General features: G+C 36.2%; 1 protein-coding gene across 1 annotated transcript; it reads right to left on the reverse strand.

The window, feature by feature from the left end:
- Positions 1–7,316: 7,316 nt before the first annotated feature.
- On the reverse strand, positions 7,317–19,993 carry LOC115436435 (uncharacterized). The gene is made up of 20 exons (XM_030159308.1): positions 19,966–19,993; positions 17,535–17,602; positions 15,233–15,515; positions 14,862–15,025; positions 14,432–14,714; positions 13,278–13,441; positions 12,850–13,132; positions 12,477–12,640; positions 12,049–12,331; positions 11,678–11,841; positions 11,250–11,532; positions 10,879–11,042; positions 10,451–10,733; positions 10,080–10,243; positions 9,652–9,934; positions 9,281–9,444; positions 8,851–9,133; positions 8,479–8,642; positions 8,050–8,332; positions 7,317–7,720 (listed from the first exon to the last, which is right to left on the reverse strand). The coding sequence occupies exons 2-20, from the start codon at positions 17,596–17,598 to the stop codon at positions 7,549–7,551; spliced, it is 4,095 nt and encodes a 1,364-aa protein (XP_030015168.1). The 5' UTR covers positions 17,599–17,602; positions 19,966–19,993; the 3' UTR covers positions 7,317–7,548.
- Between the last annotated feature and the right edge of the window lie 451 nt (positions 19,994–20,444).

The raw sequence follows: 20,444 nt of genomic DNA on the forward strand, positions 1-20,444 counted from the left end.
GGACAAGACGAATAAAAAAAACCCCAAAACATTAGTGCTTATTCTGTTTTCCTGTGCTTTTATCTTTAGGAAACTAAATGTGGACTTCTATACTACATTGTGTTTGATTATTACTTTTAATTACTTCTGTAGATCTTAATCATTTTACCCATTTTCTTTGCACTGGATATGATTATGTCTTCATTTTGACTCTTTAAATTAACTGACGCATCGAGCTCCTATGACATCCAACATGATTGTTTCAACATTAATTCTGCAATTATCTATTTTTAAATTGGCTTCATACTCTTCTTCTGTACTTTATCATAGCGCTAATCTAAATCATTTCTTTTCTACCTGATATTGTAAGCAAATCTGACTTTATTGTTTATTTCCCCTCAATTGGCTCTTTGAGTATAGAGCTCTCAAAAGGAATGCACCGGATAAAGACAAGAGACAGGTTTTCTAAGTGGCTCTTCATGTTCCTGCTGTCAGGCTTGACCTTGCTCTGATACCTTTGTGATTGTGTGTGTGTTGTGAATGTCCTTTCTGTGTTCTGTGTATTGATGTGTTCATAAATGGGCGACCAAGATTTGAGTTCTCATAGATGCGTGTCAGGTAAAGCATTGTTTTACTTATGAACTTCTCTAAATGGAGCTAATATGTGCCTGTACTTTGAATCTATGTACGTTTTAAATGTTTACAACAGAGCAGGGGTGTCAAACTCATTTTGGTTCAGGGGCCATATTTAACCCAATTTGATCTCAAGTGGGCCAGACCAGTAAAATAACGACTTAATACCCTATAAATAATGTCAAATCCAAGTTTTTCTTTTTGTTTTAATACAAAAAACCCCCAATTAAATTGTGAAAATATTTACATTTTACAAAAAAGACATGAATAACCTGAAAAAACAGAAGTTTCATTTGAAAAATTTGTGCAATTTTAACAATATTATGCCTCAACGTATTATTCATACAGGGTGGGGAAGCAAAATTTACAATATTTTAAGGCAGGGATTGAAAGACAGTGTATGACCAATTAGTTTATTGAAAGTCATGAGAATTTATTTGCCACAAGAAAATTGACATAATAGAAAATGTTTTTATTCTATGTGTCCTCCTTCTTTCTCAATAACTGCCTTCACACGCTTCCTGAAACTTGCGCAAGTGTTCCTCAAACATTCGGGTGACAACTTCTCCCATTCTTCTTTAATAGTATCTTCCAGACTTTCTTGTAATAGTTTTGCTCATAGTCATTCTCTTCTTTCCATTATAAACAGTCTTTATGGACACTCCAAGTATTTTTAAAATCTCCTTTGGTGTGCCGAGTGCATTCAGCAAATCACACACTCTTTGACGTTTGCTTTCCTGATTACTCATATGGGCAAAAGTTTCTGAAAAGGTATGGATAATAGTGTTAGGTATGATTATGACATCAATATATGTTTGGTTTCAAAACAATTGACGTAGTGCCTGCTGAGAAAAAACAACTAAATGCTCATTGTAAATTTTGCTTCCCCACCCTGTACATGTACATTTACACACAGTGTTAAATAAATATTTGGTAACAGGCAGAATATTGTTAAAATTTTGGAGTTTGGAACTAAAATTTGAACAATTTCTACAATATTACATGTCTTATTAACACAACTACAGGTCACAGTGGATCCAGAAATGCACAAAACATTTAGTAACAGGCAGAATATTGTTCAAATTGCACATTTTTATTTGCATTTTATTGTAAAAGAATAGTTTTGTAAATGTAAATATTTTCACAGTGTAATGTTATTTTTTTCCACATTTTTTTCCACTCAATTTTTCACAAAGAAAATTTGTAGTTGTCATTATTTATGGGTTATTGTGTTGTTATTTTTACTGTAGGTCACATTGGTCTGTATGTGGAACCTGAACCAATAGGATTTGGACAACCTTGACTGTTCAGGTTCATTTTTGCACTTTCATCCTGTGGGCCGGAATGGAACCTTTGGCGGGCCAGATTTGGCCCCCGGGGTGCATGTTTGACACCTGTGCAATAGAGCAGGGGTGTCAAACTCATTTTAGTTCAGGGGCCATAGTCAGCTAAATTTCATCTGCAGTGGGCCGGACCAGTAAAATAACCTATAAATAATGACAACTCCAAATTTTTGTCTTTGTTTTAGTGTAAAAAAAAACATTAAATTATGAAAATACTTACATTTATAAACTATCCAAAAAAAAAAAAAAAACTGAAAAAACTGAAATATAAATTAAAAAAACGTAAGAAAATTTAGTGCAATTTTAACAATATTCTGCCTCAACTTCTCATTTGTCCATGTGCATTATGGATCAGATCTACAAAGACACTAAACACTGAGGAACAGGAAGAAAAATTTTTTAAATTGTGCTTAATTTTCTTGGGACATTTCAGGTTGTTCATATTTTTTCAGGTTATTCACATTTTAGTGTTACAGGATAGTTTTTAAATGTTAATATTTTCATAATTTAATGTTATTTTTTGCACTAAAACAAAGAAAAAAAAAGTTGTCAATTCTAGATTTTTTTGTCTTAATTGAAGATTTTTTTACTTAATTGAAGATTTTTTTGTCTTTATTGAAGATTTTTTTTACTTAATTGAAGATTTTTTTTGGCTTAATTCAAGATTTTTTCCTTAATTCAAACTAAATTTAGTTTGCTTAATTCAATTCAAGACTGTAGAATTTTTGCAGTTTGCAAAAACATCCCAAGGGCTGAACTGGACCCTTCGGCGGGCCACATTTGGCCCCTGGGCCGCATGTTTGACACCTGTGCAATAGAGGGTATGCACGTGACATCACCGCTAGTGGAAATCACTGCGGTTACGCCCACTGAGTGGCAGAACGAGGGAGTAGAGTAGCAGTGTTGGCTTCAATACTGTCTAAATTGAAGAACAATATTTAATGAAAAAAAATGGGGAAGAGCTGTTGTACGACTGATTGTATGAACAGGTTTGAAAAGCAGTTGGAACTATCGTTTTACAGACACCGAAAGACAAAGAACAGAGAAGTAGATGGATCCACAAATCCAGGAAACCAAACCTAGATCTGTGGATCACGTTTGGTGTCAGGTAACATTAATTTATGCTGTATTTTGGGGTAAAATCATACCTTAAATTGCGTATTGTTTTGGCTAACGTTACTTTTTAGTAAAGCTCTTGGTTTCATGATCAGATCTTTCATGGTTTTTGTCTACATTTTGTGATTCTGAACCTTGTGCTCCTACATGATTAGTAAACTAACTGAAACTGAGGCTAACCTAGTTTTTCAAATACGGGGGAACTGCAGAATAAAACTACGATGGAGCATTAGAGCCACATAAGAAAATAAAAACACTTGTCACTACGAGTATGAAGTCATAAAATATCGATTTAAAACCCATAATTTTCTGATAATAAAGTCGAATACAAAAAGAATCACAATGTTATGAGAATAAAGTCGTAGTTAAAAAAAATAATCATAGGCCAGAACAGAACAAAAATGTCATTTGTTTATGAGATTAAAGTCGTCATATTCCGACGATAAAATCATAATATTACAAGAATAATGTCGCAATTTAAAAACAGGTGGGAAAATTATCATAATTTACCAGAATAAAGTTGTACCCTGTTGGTCCACAGCAGTAGTATCTGTGTTGTATAAAGTACTTGATCTGAACTGGCACTGGGGGCACTGATCAACCTTGGCGGAGGTCTGCGCTCTCCGAGTGCTTCTAGTTGGTAGATGTAAATATTTTCATCGCATAATTTTACTTTTTTTGCTCTAAAATATAGAGGAAAGTTTGGAGTTGACATTATTTATATATTATTACATTATTATTTCACTGATCTGGCCCTGATCAGCGACATGGTGTTGCAGTGGTTAGCACTCGTGCCTCACAGCAAGAAGGTCCTGGGTTCGATTCCAACACCAGTCGACGGGGGGTGGGACCTTTCTGTGTGGAGTTTGCATGTTCTCCCCGTGTCTGCATGGGTTCTCTGCGGGTACTCCGGCTTCCTCCCACCATCCAAACACATGCACTAATAGGTTAATTGGTTAATTTAAATTGCCCATAGGTGTGAATGTGAGAGTGATTGTTTGTCTCTATATGTTCAGCCCTGCGATGAACTGGCGACTTGTCCAGGGTGTACCCTGCCTTTGCCCCTATGTAGCTGGGATAGGCTCCAAGCGACCCCCGTGACCCTAGTGAGGGTAAAGCGGGTTCAGAAAATGAACGAATGAATGATCTGGCCCTCTTCAGATCAAATTTGGCTTAATGTGGCCCCTGAACTAAAATGAGTTTGACACCCCTGCTCTATACAGTCTTCAGATACTGGCCTAAAATCTACCTGAAACACAGTCTTATACTATGTCTAGATGTATGCAAATATACAGCAAATCCCATAGAGTATCAGTTGAGGAGTCATTCCAATACAAATACTCCATTAGTAAAGATCCCACATTTAAAATTTCAAGGAAATCCTTCACATCCATGCATGGCCACACACATGCACGTAACAAAGATGTACTTTGGGGGTGTTCAGTCTTCCATAGAGTGATTAAATGCTAGGTGGAGCACAAAACCACTAATGGTTAAGGGGAGATTTCCCCTGGTGCATCATCCTCCCACTCAGTGATTCAAAAAAATGACAGGTGATGGAAGACTAGTTCACAAATACTATGTAACACGCATCAAATACATCCTGAGTTAGCCTACACATCTACAGGGTTGACGAACAAGGTGTATAGAGAACATCCCTCTTGCTATATGGTACTGTAAAGCACAGAAATGTTGTGTTCTTTCACTAGAGCATTTTAAACAAGTGGGGCTAGGCACAACAAACCCCGCCCCTCACATGTATAGTAGCTTATTTTGGCATCGATCCAGCTGATGTCATCATGTCTACGCATGTGGTGATGTCAGCATATCAATTGCCTCTATATATGTGCTAAGTTTGAATTGAAACAAAATGCATGTTTTTATAGACATTTGAAATTTCTTCCATTCTAAGTAAATGGGAGAAAAAAAAAAGATTTTGACAATTCATGAGAAATTTGAATTTTGACCTAATTTTCTCAAAATGTAATGACATCTATTCTGGGTCACTAGCAAACTAAAAACCCAATTTGGTATGAATTCAACCAATAGTTTTGCTGCTACAGACATGTGAAATTTCCCCATTTATAAATAAATGGGGAAAAAAAAAATTTTAAAAATGAGAGAAAATTTTAACTTTGGCCTATTTCTCCCAAATTGTAATGAAATCTATTCTGCATCAGCAATCTATAGGCCAAATTTGGTATGAAGTCAAGCAATACTTTTGCTGCTACAGACAGTTGAAATTTTGCCCATTGTAAGTAAATGGGAGGAGGAAAAATATGTTTAAAAATAATAAAAATTTGAACTTTGACTAACCTTTCCCAAAAATGTAACCACATCTGTTCTGGCTCACTGACAATCTATAAACCCAATTTGGTATGACTTCAACCAATAGTTTTGCTGTTACAGACATGCAAAATTTCGGCCATTATAAATAAACTAGCGGCATTGTACCCGTGGTGCCATTGTAGGATAGAATGAGAGGATAAAATCGGCCAGAATACCTCACAACATTTGAATACGGACATAAAATTGTGCATAGTAGATAGTCAGGTAATGTTTCAATTAATTTGGCGAGTTTGGCAGCGATCAGGCCTGCGAAGGCTGAGGAAAACCCGTACAAACACCCTCCTGTGCTGCAACATCGATCACACATTGAGCGGACGGACACAGAATGTGCATTATAGTAGGATGGGTGAAAAAAAAAGATTTAAAAAAAATCATAAAAAATTTAAACTTTGACCTACTGTTCCCAAAATATAATCAGATCTATTCTGGGTCACTGGCAATCTATAAACCCAATTTGGTATGAATTCAACCAATACTTTTGCTGAGTGTTAACAAACCAAACCAAAAACAATACCCGTTGCCTCCCCTTTGGGGGGCGGGGTAATAATTTCTTAAACTCAGCAAAATACCTTTTATTTCTACATTGACACATTTGAAAAACATCTGCAAAAAATCTTAACTGTTAACACAAACCTACACACTCCATTCCAAGTGTCTGCCTGCCCACACCTGTAAATCAAAAACTATACATTCCCACTTGCAAATTTTATACAAGGTAGGCCCATCCCATAGTTCAGGCCCGGAACAGGATTTGGATTCCATTGGGAGATTAGGTAGTTTTTTAGATTTCTGTAGTGATTTTATCAGAAATTAATCGAAATCAAATTGTTTTAAGAGTCACAAAACTGAGTTATGTACAGGGTGGGGAAGCAAAATTTACAATATTTTGAGGCAGGGATTGAAAGACAGTGTATGACCAGTTAGTTTATTGAAAGTCATGAGAATTTATTTGCCACAAGAAAATTGACATAATAGAAAATGTTTTTATTCTATGTGTCCTCCTTCTTTCTCAATAACTGCCTTCACACGCTTCCTGAAACTTGTGCAAGTGTTCCTCAAATATTCGGGTGACAACTTCTCCCATTCTTCTTTAATAGTATCTTCCAGACTTTCTCGTACTAGTTTTGCTCATAGTCATTCTCTTCTTTCCATTATAAACAGTCTTTATGGACACTCCAACTATTTTTGAAATCTCCTTTGGTGTGACGAGTGCATTCAGCAAATCACACACTCTTTGACGTTTGCTTTCCTGATTACTCATATGGGCAAAAGTTTCTGAAAAGGTATGGATAATAGTGTTAGGTATGATTATGACATCAATATATGTTTGGTTTCAAAACAATTGACGTAGTGCCTGCTGAGAAAAAACAGCTAAATGTTCATTGTAAATTTTGCTTCCCCACCCTGTATATGTTGCAATATTGTGGAATTATTCAGTATAGTGGAAATGATCGAAGTGGGCAAGGTTTGGTGATCTCTGGTGATATAAATTGGACACAACATCTTTAAAACAGAATTTTGAAAATATTAAAATATATTGTGGACCTATTTTTAAAGGATTGTTGTTACACATAAAAACAAAAAACAAAACTGATCTCCTTTAAATGATAATTTTCCTCCACTATGGTTCTTCCAGGAAGAAGATCACTTAAAATATGACCTTTTTTCTCTTGTTCTTACTTTCTGAGCACATATAGTTTTCACTTCAACTTTTCATGTCGTAAAAACTGCATACTGGATCACAAGTGGCTTGTTGAATATTTGATATTCCGGGTGTCCCTTAAACTAAGCAGAGAATTTTCTCCTTCGAAGGATGAATGCAACAACAATGTGGCAGGGTTAAACTTTGCATGGACATTATTCTGCACAGAACAATTAATAAACAAGGAGAAAAACTTGCTTTATGAGAGGCAGGCTTTTAATCAATAACAATCAGAGTTATATATTCAGGAAAAATAATACTAAGCAGCTAATTAAGAAGAAAAAGAGAAAGAAAAAAAAGAAGAAGCTTTAAAACTGCACAAGAAGCCTTGATTAAACCAAACCTTAGCTACTGAATGAATTTAAGATATTTGAATAAACATTTTTTGCTCCTTATATGGAAACTTAGTTAATTATGTTGAGCATGTTAGCCACACGCATCTTCAGAAGCATCATATTCTTGTCCAAACACTTCCACCTCACAAAGTGTAAGGTATTCGTGTCTTCCAGGAATCACAATAGTGATGTAACGGCCTACCATCCCGTTGCATTCAAACGTTTCGGAAGCACCTGCTGCGATAGATGAGATCACAGCACATCTAAAAATAAACAAAACAAGATTCATGTTAAAAACTGGAAAAATTAACACATTTCTCATGTCACATTTTTCAATTTATAAAAATATGATATCTATGCTAAGGTATTCTGTTTAGTTAAGACAAAAAAAAAATCCCAACTATGGAGCAAGAGCTGGGATTCACCAACACGTCAAGAAGAAAGTGTTACAGCAATTGTAGGTCCAAATTAAGTGATGATGATTAGAAAGAACTAAAACACTCCACTTTTACATCAATAAATGTAAAATATTAATTGCAACAAAAAAATGTAATAGCGGAAGTTCAAAGTACATTTTTTTTGTTAAAGTTACCTGGGATTAGCATTGCCATCGTCACTCAAGGAATTTCCAATGTGTATCTCAGCTCCATTGAGCCTCTGAGAGCAACAATCTCTTCTGTTGGTGATGATGACAGAGTTGATTTGATATGTCTCTTGAAGATCCAGCCTCCACCATGGTTGGTAATCTTTCTGTGTGTGGGTACAGGATCCCTGTGCCCAGTTACTAGCAGTATTACCATCAATGGCCCTTTCAGGTGCAGCGTTTCCATATAGTGAGGACTGGGTAACTTTGCCAAGTCTAGCAATTTTTTGACCTGGATATAAGATTCAAAGTTAAAAAAATGACAGTGAAGAAAATCAAAAAAATCTACTTCAATTGAACTTTTACTAAGACCAACTAGTTACAGGTCGTCCAAATGTTGATTTAATTTGGATCATACTTATTTATGCATTTTCTCACCTGTAGGTCCAGTTGTAGGTAAGGCAATACCATAGACTTCTACTTCACAAAGTGTCAGGTATTCCTTTCTACGTGGAATCACAATGTTCACATAACGTCCAACCATACCGTTACATGCAAAGCCTTGGGAGGTTCCAGCAGTAATGGAAGAGATCACAGCACATCTGAAAATAAAGAAAAGACAAAAATATGACAATTACATTTCCAATGTTACCGTAAAGATGTTTTTTTAAAAACGTGTTCAGAACTCTTAAGAAGAAAAACACTGAAGTAGCAAATGTTTTGAGAATACAAACGCATGTCGTAATGTTTCAATGGTATATACCTAAGTTTTATCAGATGTTTGAAAGAAATCAAATGGATTGGTGTTACCTGGGATTAGCATTGCCATTGTCACTCAAGGAATTTCCAATGTGTATCTCAGCTCCATTGAGCCTCTGAGAGCAACAATCTCTTCTGTTGGTGATTACGACAGAGTTGATTTGATATGTGTTTTGAAGATCCAGCCTCCACCATGGTCGGTGATCTTTCTGTGTGTGGGTACAGGATCCCTGTGGCCAGTTACTAGCAGTATTACCATCAATGGCCCTTTCAGGTGCAGCGTTTCCATAGAGTGATGACTGGGTAACTTTGCCAAATCTAGCAATGTTTTGACCTGGATATAAGATTAAAATGTTGCCCAAATGACAGTGAAGAAAACCAAAAAAATCTACTTCAGTTGAAGTTTTACTAAGGCCAACTAGTTACAGGTCGTCCAAATGTTGATTTAATTTGGACCACACTTATTTGTGCCTTTACTCACCAATAGGTCCAGTTGTAGGTAAAGCAATACCATAGACTTCTACTTCACAAAGTGTCAGATATTCCTTTCTACGTGGAATCACAATGTTCACATAACGTCCAACCATACCGTTACATGCAAAGCCTTGGGAGGTTCCAGCAGTGATGGAGGAGATAACAGTACATCTGAAAATGGAGAATAGACAAAAATGTGACTATTACATTTCCATTGTCACTGTAAAGATGTTTTTTTAAAACATGTTTAGAACTCTTAAGAAGAAAAATACTGAAGTACCAAATGTTTTGAGAATACAAACGCATGTCGTAATGTTTCAATGGTATATACCTAAGTTTTATCAGATGTTTGAAAGAAATCAAATGGATTGGTGTTACCTGGGATTAGCATTGCCATTGTCACTCAAGGAATTTCCAATGTGTATCTCAGCTCCATTGAGCCTTTGAGAGCAACAGTCTCTTCTGTTGGTGATGATGACAGAGTTGATTTGATATGTGTTTTGAAGATCCAGCCTCCACCATGGTTGGTGATCTTTCTGTGTGTGGGTACAGGATCCCTGTGGCCAGTTACTAGCAGTATTACCATCAATGGCCCTTTCAGGTGCAGCGTTTCCATAGAGTGATGACTGGGTAACTTTGCCAGATCTAGCAATGTTTTGACCTGGATATAAGATTCAAAGTTACACACATTACAAGAAAGAAAACCAAAAAATCTACTTCAATTGAAGTTTTACTAAGGCCAACTAGTCACAGGCAGTTCTTATTTTGACTTCATTTTGACCACACTTATTTGTGCCTTTACTCACCAATAGGTCCAGTTGTAGGTAAAGCAATACCATAGACTTCTACTTCACAAAGTGTCAGGTATTCCCTTCTACGAGGAATCGCAATGTTCACATAACGTCCAACCATACCATTACATGCAAAGCCTTGGGAGGTTCCAGCAGCGATGGAGGAGATAACAGTACATCTGAAAATGGAGAATAGACAAAAATGTGACTATTACATTTCCAATGTCACCGTAAAGATGTTTTTGTAAAACATGTTCAGAACTCTTAAGAAGAAAAATACTGAAGTAGCAAATGTTTTGAGAATACAAACACATGTCGTAATGTTTCAGTGGTATATACCTAAGTTTTATCAGATGTTTGAAAGAAATCAAATGGATTGGTGTTACCTGGGATTAGCATTGCCATTGTCACTCAAGGAATTTCCAATGTGTATCTCAGCTCCATTGAGCCTCTGAGAGCAACAGTCTCTTCTGTTGGTGATGACGACAGAGTTGATTTGATATGTGTTTTGAAGATCCAGCCTCCACCATGGTTGGTGATCTTTCTGTGTGTGGGTACAGGATCCCTGTGGCCAGTTACTAGCAGTATTACCATCAATGGCCCTTTCAGGTGCAGCGTTTCCATAGAGTGATGACTGGGTAACTTTGCCAGATCTAGCAATGTTTTGACCTGGATATAAGATTCAAAGTTACACACATTACAAGGAAGAAAACCAAAAAATCTACTTCAATTGAAGTTTTACTAAGGCCAACTAGTCACAGGCAGTTCTTATTTTGACTTCATTTTGACCACACTTATTTGTGCCTTTACTCACCAATAGGTCCAGTTGTAGGTAAAGCAATACCATAGACTTCTACTTCACAAAGTGTCAGGTATTCCCTTCTACGAGGAATCGCAATGTTCACATAACGTCCAACCATACCATTACATGCAAAGCCTTGGGAGGTTCCAGCAGCGATGGAGGAGATAACAGTACATCTGAAAATGGAGAATAGACAAAAATGTGACTATTACATTTCCAATGTCACCGTAAAGATGTTTTTGTAAAACATGTTCAGAACTCTTAAGAAGAAAAATACTGAAGTAGCAAATGTTTTGAGAATACAAACACATGTCGTAATGTTTCAGTGGTATATACCTAAGTTTTATCAGATGTTTGAAAGAAATCAAATGGATTGGTGTTACCTGGGATTAGCATTGCCATTGTCACTCAAGGAATTTCCAATGTGTATCTCAGCTCCATTGAGCCTCTGAGAGCAACAGTCTCTTCTGTTGGTGATGACGACAGAGTTGATTTGATATGTGTTTTGAAGATCCAGCCTCCACCATGGTTGGTGATCTTTCTGTGTGTGGGTACAGGATCCCTGTGGCCAGTTACTAGCAGTATTACCATCAATGGCCCTTTCAGGTGCAGCGTTTCCATAGAGTGATGACTGGGTAACTTTGCCAGATCTAGCAATGTTTTGACCTGGATATAAGATTCAAAGTTACACACATTACAAGGAAGAAAACCAAAAAATCTACTTCAATTGAAGTTTTACTAAGGCCAACTAGTCACAGGCAGTTCTTATTTTGACTTCATTTTGACCACACTTATTTGTGCCTTTACTCACCAATAGGTCCAGTTGTAGGTAAAGCAATACCATAGACTTCTACTTCACAAAGTGTCAGGTATTCCCTTCTACGAGGAATCGCAATGTTCACATAACGTCCAACCATACCATTACATGCAAAGCCTTGGGAGGTTCCAGCAGCGATGGAGGAGATAACAGTACATCTGAAAATGGAGAATAGACAAAAATGTGACTATTACATTTCCAATGTCACCGTAAAGATGTTTTTGTAAAACATGTTCAGAACTCTTAAGAAGAAAAATACTGAAGTAGCAAATGTTTTGAGAATACAAACACATGTCGTAATGTTTCAGTGGTATATACCTAAGTTTTATCAGATGTTTGAAAGAAATCAAATGGATTGGTGTTACCTGGGATTAGCATTGCCATTGTCACTCAGGGAATTTCCAATGTGTATCTCAGCTCCATTGAGTCTTTGAGAGCAACAGTCTCTTCTGTTGGTGATGATGACAGAGTTGATTTGATATGTGTTTTGAAGATCCAGCCTCCACCATGGTTGGTGATCTTTCTGTGTGTGGGTACAGGATCCCTGTGGCCAGTTACTAGCAGTATTACCATCAATGGCCCTTTCAGGTGCAGCGTTTCCATAGAGTGATGACTGGGTAACTTTGCCAAATCTAGCAATGTTTTGACCTGGATATAGGATTCAAAGTTACACACATAAAAAGAAAGGAAACCAAAAAATCTACTTCAGTTGAAGTTTTACTAAGGTCAACTAGTCACAGGCAGTTCTTATTTTGACTTCATTTTGACCACACTTATTTGTGCCTTTACTCACCAATAGGTCCAGTTGTAGGTAAAGCAATACCATAGACTTCTACTTCACAAAGTGTCAGATATTCCTTTCTACGTGGAATCACAATGTTCACATAACGTCCAACCATACCATTACATGCAAAGCCTTGGGAGGTTCCAGCAGCGATGGAGGAGATAACAGTACATCTGAAAATGGAGAATAGACAAAAATGTGACTATTAGATTTCCATTGTCACTGTAAAGATGTTTTTTTAAAACATGTTCAGAACTCTTAAGAAGAAAAATACTGAAGTAGCAAATGTTTTGAGAATACAAACACGTGTCGTAATGTTTCAATGGTATATACCTAAGTTTTATCAGATGTTTGAAGTAAAAATCAAATGGATTGGTGTTACCTGGGATTAGCATTGCCATTGTCACTCAAGGAATTTCCAATGTGTATCTCAGCTCCATTGAGCCTTTGAGAGCAACAGTCTCTTCTGTTGGTGATGATGACAGAGTTGATTTGATATGTGTTTTGAAGATCCAGCCTCCACCATGGTTGGTGATCTTTCTGTGTGTGGGTACAGGATCCCTGTGGCCAGTTACTAGCAGTATTACCATCAATGGCCCTTTCAGGTGCAGCGTTTCCATAGAGTGATGACTGGGTAACTTTGCCAGATCTAGCAATGTTTTGACCTGGATATAAGATTCAAAGTTACACACATTACAAGGAAGAAAACCAAAAAATCTACTTCAATTGAAGTTTTACTAAGGCCAACTAGTCACAGGCAGTTCTTATTTTGACTTCATTTTGACCACACTTATTTGGGCATTTACTCACCGATAGGTCCAGTTGTAGGTAAAGCAATACCATAGACTTCTACTTCACAAAGTGTCAGATATTCCCTTCTACGTGGAATCACAATGTTCACATAACGTCCAACCATACCGTTACATGCAAAGCCTTGGGAGGTTCCAGCAGCGATGGAGGAGATAACAGTACATCTGAAAATGGAGAATAGACAAAAATGTGACTATTACATTTCCAATGTCACTGTAAAGATGTTTTTTAAAAACATGTTCAGAACTAGGGCTGGGTAAAAAAAAATGGATTTAATCGATCTTAGATCAATCTCATTTTAATTTTGCGTAATCAATTAATAGTGGGTTAGATCGATTTTTCAGAGCAGGACCGGGAGTATGCAGAACTGCGGGCGGCTCCGTCTGTGAACCCCTGGGGAAGACTTGGTCTAGCTCGCGAAAAAGATGTGGAAAAGACGCGGTGGGGAACACCCCTTCCGCTGGAGGTCCTCCGGCCTCAAACTGGAACCCGCAGTGTGAAGGAACTGGACACCTGGCGAGTCGCGGAAGCTGGTCGTTCTTGGAAGAATAACTTGGATCCTTACTATTACCTATGGCTGAGTATGGAGTTAGAGGAATAGTAAAGCGACAATTTCCGACCGCTACCCCCCCCCCCCCCCCCCAGAGTAGAAGCCTCCAGCCATAAAACAGAGTAAAGATGACGAAGTCCATTCTGAGCCACTGTATAAACATGGCAATGTTTCTTTGCCGTTCATTATTTCAGAGCACATTCAGCAATTTACTGCTGAAAGTCATATTTATTTCCTTTCTAATATCAATATTGATACCAGTATTCATGTGTTGCATGACTGCAGTACTCAAATATTGAGGTTACAACTCAAAATTGTACTTTGGTACCTCTAAATTACTCTGAATCAATCAATCAATACTGAATCAAATCGATATGGAAACAAATCGAATGGAATCGTGAGTAATCGATTCAGAACCTTATGAATTGAAATTGAATCAATTATGGAAATTGGCCATGATACCCAGCCCTATTCAGAACTCTTAAGAAGAAAAATACTGAAGTAGCAAATGTTTTGAGAATACAAACATGTGTCGTAATGTTTCAGTGGTATATACCTAAGTTTTATCAGATGTTTGAAGTAAAATCAAATGGATTGGTGTTACCTGGGATTAGCATTGCCATTGTCACTCAAGGAATTTCCAATGTGTATCTCAGCTCCATTGAGCCTCTGAGAGCAACAGTCTCTTCTGTTGGTGATGATGACAGAGTTGATTTGATATGTCTGTTGAAGATCCAGCCTCCACCATGGTCGGTGATCTTTCTGTGTGTGGGTACAGGATCCCTGTGGCCAGTTACTAGCAGTATTACCATCAATGGCCCTTTCAGGTGCAGCGTTTCCATAGAGTGATGACTGGGTAACTTTTCCAAATCTTGCAATGTTTTGACCTGGATATAAGATTAAAATGTTGCACAAATGACAGTGAAGAAAACCAAAAAAATCTACTTCAGTTGAAGTTTTACTAAGGCCAACTAGTTACAGGTCGTCCAAATGTTGATTTAATTTGGACCACACTTATTTGTGCCTTTACTCACCAATAGGTCCAGTTGTAGGTAAAGCAATACCATAGACTTCTACTTCACAAAGTGTCAGGTATTCCCTTCTACGTGGAATCACAATGTTCACATAACGTCCAACCATACCGTTACATGCAAAGCTTTGGGAGGTTCCAGCAGCGATGGAGGAGATAACAGTACATCTGAAAATAGAGAATAGACAAAAATGTGACTATTACATTTCCAATGTCACTGTAAAGATGTTTTTTTAAAACAGGTTCAGAACTCTTAAGAAGAAAAATACTGAAGTAGCAAATGTTTTGAGAATACAAACGCATGTCGTAATGTTTCAATGGTATATACCTAAGTTTTATCAGATGTTTGAAAGAAATCAAATAGATTAGTGTTACCTGGGATTAGCATTGCCATTGTCACTCAAGGAATTTCCAATGTGTATCTCAGCTCCATTGAGCCTCTGAGAGCAACAATCTCTTCTGTTGGTGATGACGACAGAGTTGATTTGATATGTGTTTTGAAGATCCAGCCTCCACCATGGTTGGTGATCGTTCTGTGTGTGGGTACAGGATCCCTGTGCCCAGTTACTAGCAGTATTTCCATCAATGGCCCTTTCAGGTGCAGCGTTTCCATACAGTGATGACTGGGTAACTTTGCCAAGTCTAGCAATGTTTTGACCTGGAATGTAATTTAATTAAGACTCATTAACTTGCCCATCTATTTCTCTTTATATATTGTGGTTGGGTTTTTTTTCTTCAAATGCCTGTGGCACACAGCTTTCTACTCTTTTTTTTTTTTTCTTCCAGTCGGTGAACAAACCATTGTGCTGTGTCCCTGGTATTTGTACTTAAGAACCGTTCTTTTATGTGTACATCTGGACTGTCACAGTCATGGTTAATGAGACACTTCACACACACTGTAGTCCTTCAGCTAAGTGTAGAAATACTCCAGTCTGTAAGGTTCACTGCTAAAGAAGCTGGTCAGAGGCTACCACTACTGAAACCATCTGATAAAGTACACTGGATGTCGTTAGCATCATAGATATCATAGATTGAAGTTAACTTATAATAAGTTACTGGTTTACAACAGGTAACAATCCTTTACAGTTTGTGGCAGTAGCATTACAGCCACACACTTTGTACATAAATCATGTAACTGAAGCAGACACCATGTGTTAGTGTCTGAGGCTGCATGTTTTCAACAACATGTAATATTGTCCTGTCAGTTTCAGACAGTGATGTTTCTAAAAGTTTATGAATGTTTACTAGAAAAGAAAGTAGGCTTCATTGACAGAGGCTGTGAAAGTACCAGGCACATTTTCTTTTATTTCCACACCATTATGTAGCTCCTGTGTACATAGCACCACTTCCTTTAGTGTTAGCTAAATGCATTTGTAAAGAAGAAGCTGTTTTTAGGAATGAGTCTACGTCATCATAAAACTCACTCTTTTTGGTTGAGTTTTCTGGTAAGTGACTGTTTTTGTGATCAAACAGAGAGGACAGGGGTGGGTATAGATGTGTGTGTCAATGTGTTGTGTGATGACTGACTTGTCATTAAGTGTGTTGTATACTGTATGTGTTTACTGCCTGTTTCCCTCTAAGTAGAGACTAAATCAGTTCAATTTGTTGTTAACAATAACTCCTATGTAGTGGTCCTAGGTGTGTCTTGCTGTTCAGTCCACTCAGGTTTAATGCACATTTAACCCTTTCATGCATAGTGGTCACTACAGTGGACAGTTATTCTCCAGCTGTTCTCTTGTATATTCATGGATTTTTTTGTTTTAGTTCCATATCAGCCAACACAGTGGACACTTATGCACCATCCCAAACACTGCAATTCAGACCATTACTGAAACTTTGCTGTTCTTGATAAACCTGATCTGCAGTGACATGTTTTAATCTAAATCAGTTGTTATTTGTTAGACAAAAAGGTTTTTTTTTTTTTTTTAAATATTATCTCCATGAAGTGAGTAATTACTAGCATTAGAATATGTTAAAATGTGAGAAGACATCAGATTAGCAGCATTAAAAATGTTTTTATTTCATTGTTTTCATATCACTTTCTGATATTGGGTTGTAAACATGTTTCTTTACTTCAAAAATTAAATGCATGGACATTATTTAACTCCATGAAAAAAAAAACAAAACTCGATCACATTGTTTTTTTCATGCCTAAGGAGGAATAAAAACACTCAAGAAAAAAATTTTGACTAAGGTTTTCATAATTCATGCATGAAAGGGTTAATTGCACATTTTAGTGTCTTTAACAACGGCAGTCTAAGAATCTGATTATCATCTTTTTTTTCTTCATGTTCTGACATCCAGTGGCATGAAAAAAATCCTCAGTTTTTACATCATGCCCTATTAGCTTTCATTTTTTTCTGCTGTGTTAGTGCTACCAGTCTGTGCATGTAGCTACTAGAAGCAAAAAAGTACATTTTACTCTGCGTTTTTAGTGAAAAGTGAAAGTGAAAAGAAACTTCAAACAGTAACAACAATTTTAGATGACTTCATTCTTTCATCCTGCAAAATCTTTTGATTTTTTTCAATGGTTATGTTAAAAAGAGTGTCAGTTAACTTAAACAAATACTTTTCATTTTTATTTCATGATTTTACATGTAATATGTCACTTTTAATGTGTTATAACCTGCTGACAATAAATGCAGTTTCACTATATGAAATGAACAACCATAATCACCATGTACATGTCCTTGAACAGCCAGCCATGACAGGAGGTGCAGAAGAAAAGACACTGGAGTCATTGTCCTGTGAATAAAGTTTTAATGTCACAGATAATATAATTATTTTATGAATAATTCACATATGTTTAGTAGTACATTCATACCACAGTTTTAGATAAAACAAAACATTGCAATTGAGAAAATTTTTTTAACAAGTCCGACCCAAATATATGAAAGTTTGGTAACACTTTATAATAAGTACACACTATGAAGCATTAGTTAAGCATTAACAAATACTGAATTAATCATTTATAAAGCATATTTCTGACATGAATACTCATTAGTATATGGTTTATAAGCCCAGTTATAAAGGTTTTACTCTTCATTCATAAGCTCATCTACAATGTGCTTAATGATTGTATTTTCATACTTTACAAATTATGGATTCAGCATTTAAACATTTAGTATTGTATCATTTACAAACAGTTATGATGTGCATTTATGCTTGCACATACACTATTTAGACATGTACTAATATATGTTAGTGGGTATTTTATACAAACTCACATTTATTTTCCAATAAATGTACTATAAACAGTTATTAATACAGGAATTCATTATTTCAGGTAGTTATAAAGCACTTTATATACATTAATTAAGTCTATGCTGTGAGCTCATCTAAAGTGTGGACTATCTGTGCCATCTAAAGCGTTTACAAATGAGATTTAAAGATTGGCAATGCCTAAAGACTCACCAAAGTCTCAGTTATTCTAACAAAAGAAAGACAAAGCACATGGGATTATCAGACAAACTGCATGATAGAAGGATGAATGATTAGGATTATGAATGATTAGTAAAACCATTATAACTGTACTTATAAACCATATACTAATGAGTATGCATGTCAGAAATATGCTTTATAAATAATGAATTCAGTATTTGTTAATGCTTAACTAATGCTTCATAGTGTGTACTTATTATAAAGTGTTACCTAAAGTTCCAAACATGACTTTAAATGTTTATATTTAAGCACTCTCCCCATCTGAATGTATAGTATTCTTATTTCATTCATTCATTCATTTTCTGAACCTGCTTTATCCTCACTAGGGTCATGAGGGTCGCTTGGAGCCTATCTCAGCTACTTATGGGTGAAGGTGGGGTACACCCTGGACATGTCACCAGTTCATCGCAGGTCTGACTATGTTATTCTTATTTATTATATGTTTTGAATTTGATCAGTTTATTTTGTACAATGCAATTGTCATAAAATAACTAACTGCATATATGGTGGAACTCCAGGACTATAAGCCTGTTTTACTAAAAAAGTGTTGTCCCTCTCCATCTTATATTAAAAACTAGAAGCACTCGGAGAGCGCAGACCTCCGCCAAGGCTGATCAGTGCCCCCCCCCGTGGGCCCCCCCACCCCCGATCACCACCAAAATTTAATCATTTCTTCCTTATCCCATTTCCAACAAACCCTGAAAATTTCATCCAAATCTGTCCATAACTTTTTGAGTTATGTTGCACACTAACGGACAGACAGACAGACAGACAGACAGACAGACAGACAGACAGACAGACAGACAAACAAACAAACCCTGGCAAAAACATAACCTCCTTGGCGGAGGTAAAAATGTCATTACAATGAGCAAATCTCAAAAATGTATTCTTAATTGTTTTCAGACATTTAAGCTGTAAAAGAAGACAAATCGTGCCACAAATAAACAATTCCCTCTACATTAAAAGCCCAAACTTCAGGTTTCTGTTCACAGTGTCTTTCTTAACAACCAGTGTGAATTCTATGGATTTGGGGATGGATTTACTGCAATGATCAGACTTTGCTTTAATTGATATGCATCATTTTCCTTAATTTACCTTTGGTATACATTGATTGGAAAAAGCACACAAAAACTGGACCTATGATGCTATAATGACTAGAAACAAGTTAAAGAGGAGGTTACTTTGAAAAAAAAAAAAAAAAAAAAAAAAAAAAAAAATATATATATATATATATATATATATATATATATATATATATATATATATATATATATATATATATATATATAAGCAAGAAAAACCCAAAAACCTGATTATTACATTAAAAATACTTTCTGATGAGTGACTATTTAGTAATTATGTTTATATTGTATGATTTTTTTGTACAAATTTGATATTGCTTTCAATATCTATCTATCTATCTATCTATCTATCTATCTATCTATCTATCTATCTATCTATCTATCTATCTATCTATCTATCTATCTATCTATCTATCTATCTATCTATCTATCTATCTATCTATCTATCTATCTATCTATCTATCTACACAATTCTAATTATTATATATTATTTAAACAAAACATTTTGCAAATCAAGATATTACAGTTGAGAATAGTTCCATCAGTCTCTCAAATATGCAAAAGGTAATGTGTAAATTTACCTACCTGTGAGTCAGTCGTCTGTAGTGTCTGTCTTTGTTCTCCTAGATCTTTTATACTTAAATGTGAAGCGTTCATGACAGCTCGTTGTTTAACAATGTTACTTGATCTGTCACTGCTTTGTTGACCTTGGCAGGCTCAGTACAGGCTACCTTGGAAGTATTACTTCACATGTCTAGGTTTCTTTTGCAGTATTTTACATGTGCTTGTATATATTTGTATGGCTTAAAATATAATATAATATTGAAGCAAGTCATGCATGTATGAACTGACTACCCTACAAGGATGTTGATTTATTCTGTTTTCATTAGAACACATATGACTTAAACACTGTTTTGCTAAGATCTGTCCGAGCTCAGGAAACATTCAAGCTGCAGATGGTAACTACCAGAGCTGACAGAGAGAAGGGTACTGAGGTATTCTGGGAGTTTACCCAGCAGAGCTTTATAGATTAACAGACCACCAGTGTTGTTTTGACCAGTGTC

This window comes from Sphaeramia orbicularis, chromosome 16 (genome assembly GCF_902148855.1).
Source record: "Sphaeramia orbicularis chromosome 16, fSphaOr1.1, whole genome shotgun sequence".
NCBI lineage: Eukaryota > Metazoa > Chordata > Actinopteri > Kurtiformes > Apogonidae > Sphaeramia > Sphaeramia orbicularis.

What these genes read in the sequence shown, in the direction of transcription:
- LOC115436435 (XM_030159308.1), bottom strand. Translation starts at nt 17,598, where the DNA reads ATGACTCCAGTGTCTTTTCTTCTGCACCTCCTGTCATGGCTGGCTGTT. An exon ending in AATGGCAATGCTAATCCCAG is followed by an intron (nt 13,442 to 14,431) that starts GTAACACCAATC and finishes CTCCATTTTCAG; the next exon opens with ATGTACTGTTATCTCCTCCA. An exon ending in GATGGCAATGCTAATCCCAG is followed by an intron (nt 7,721 to 8,049) that starts GTAACTTTAACA and finishes GTTTATTTTTAG; the next exon opens with ATGTGCTGTGATCTCATCTA.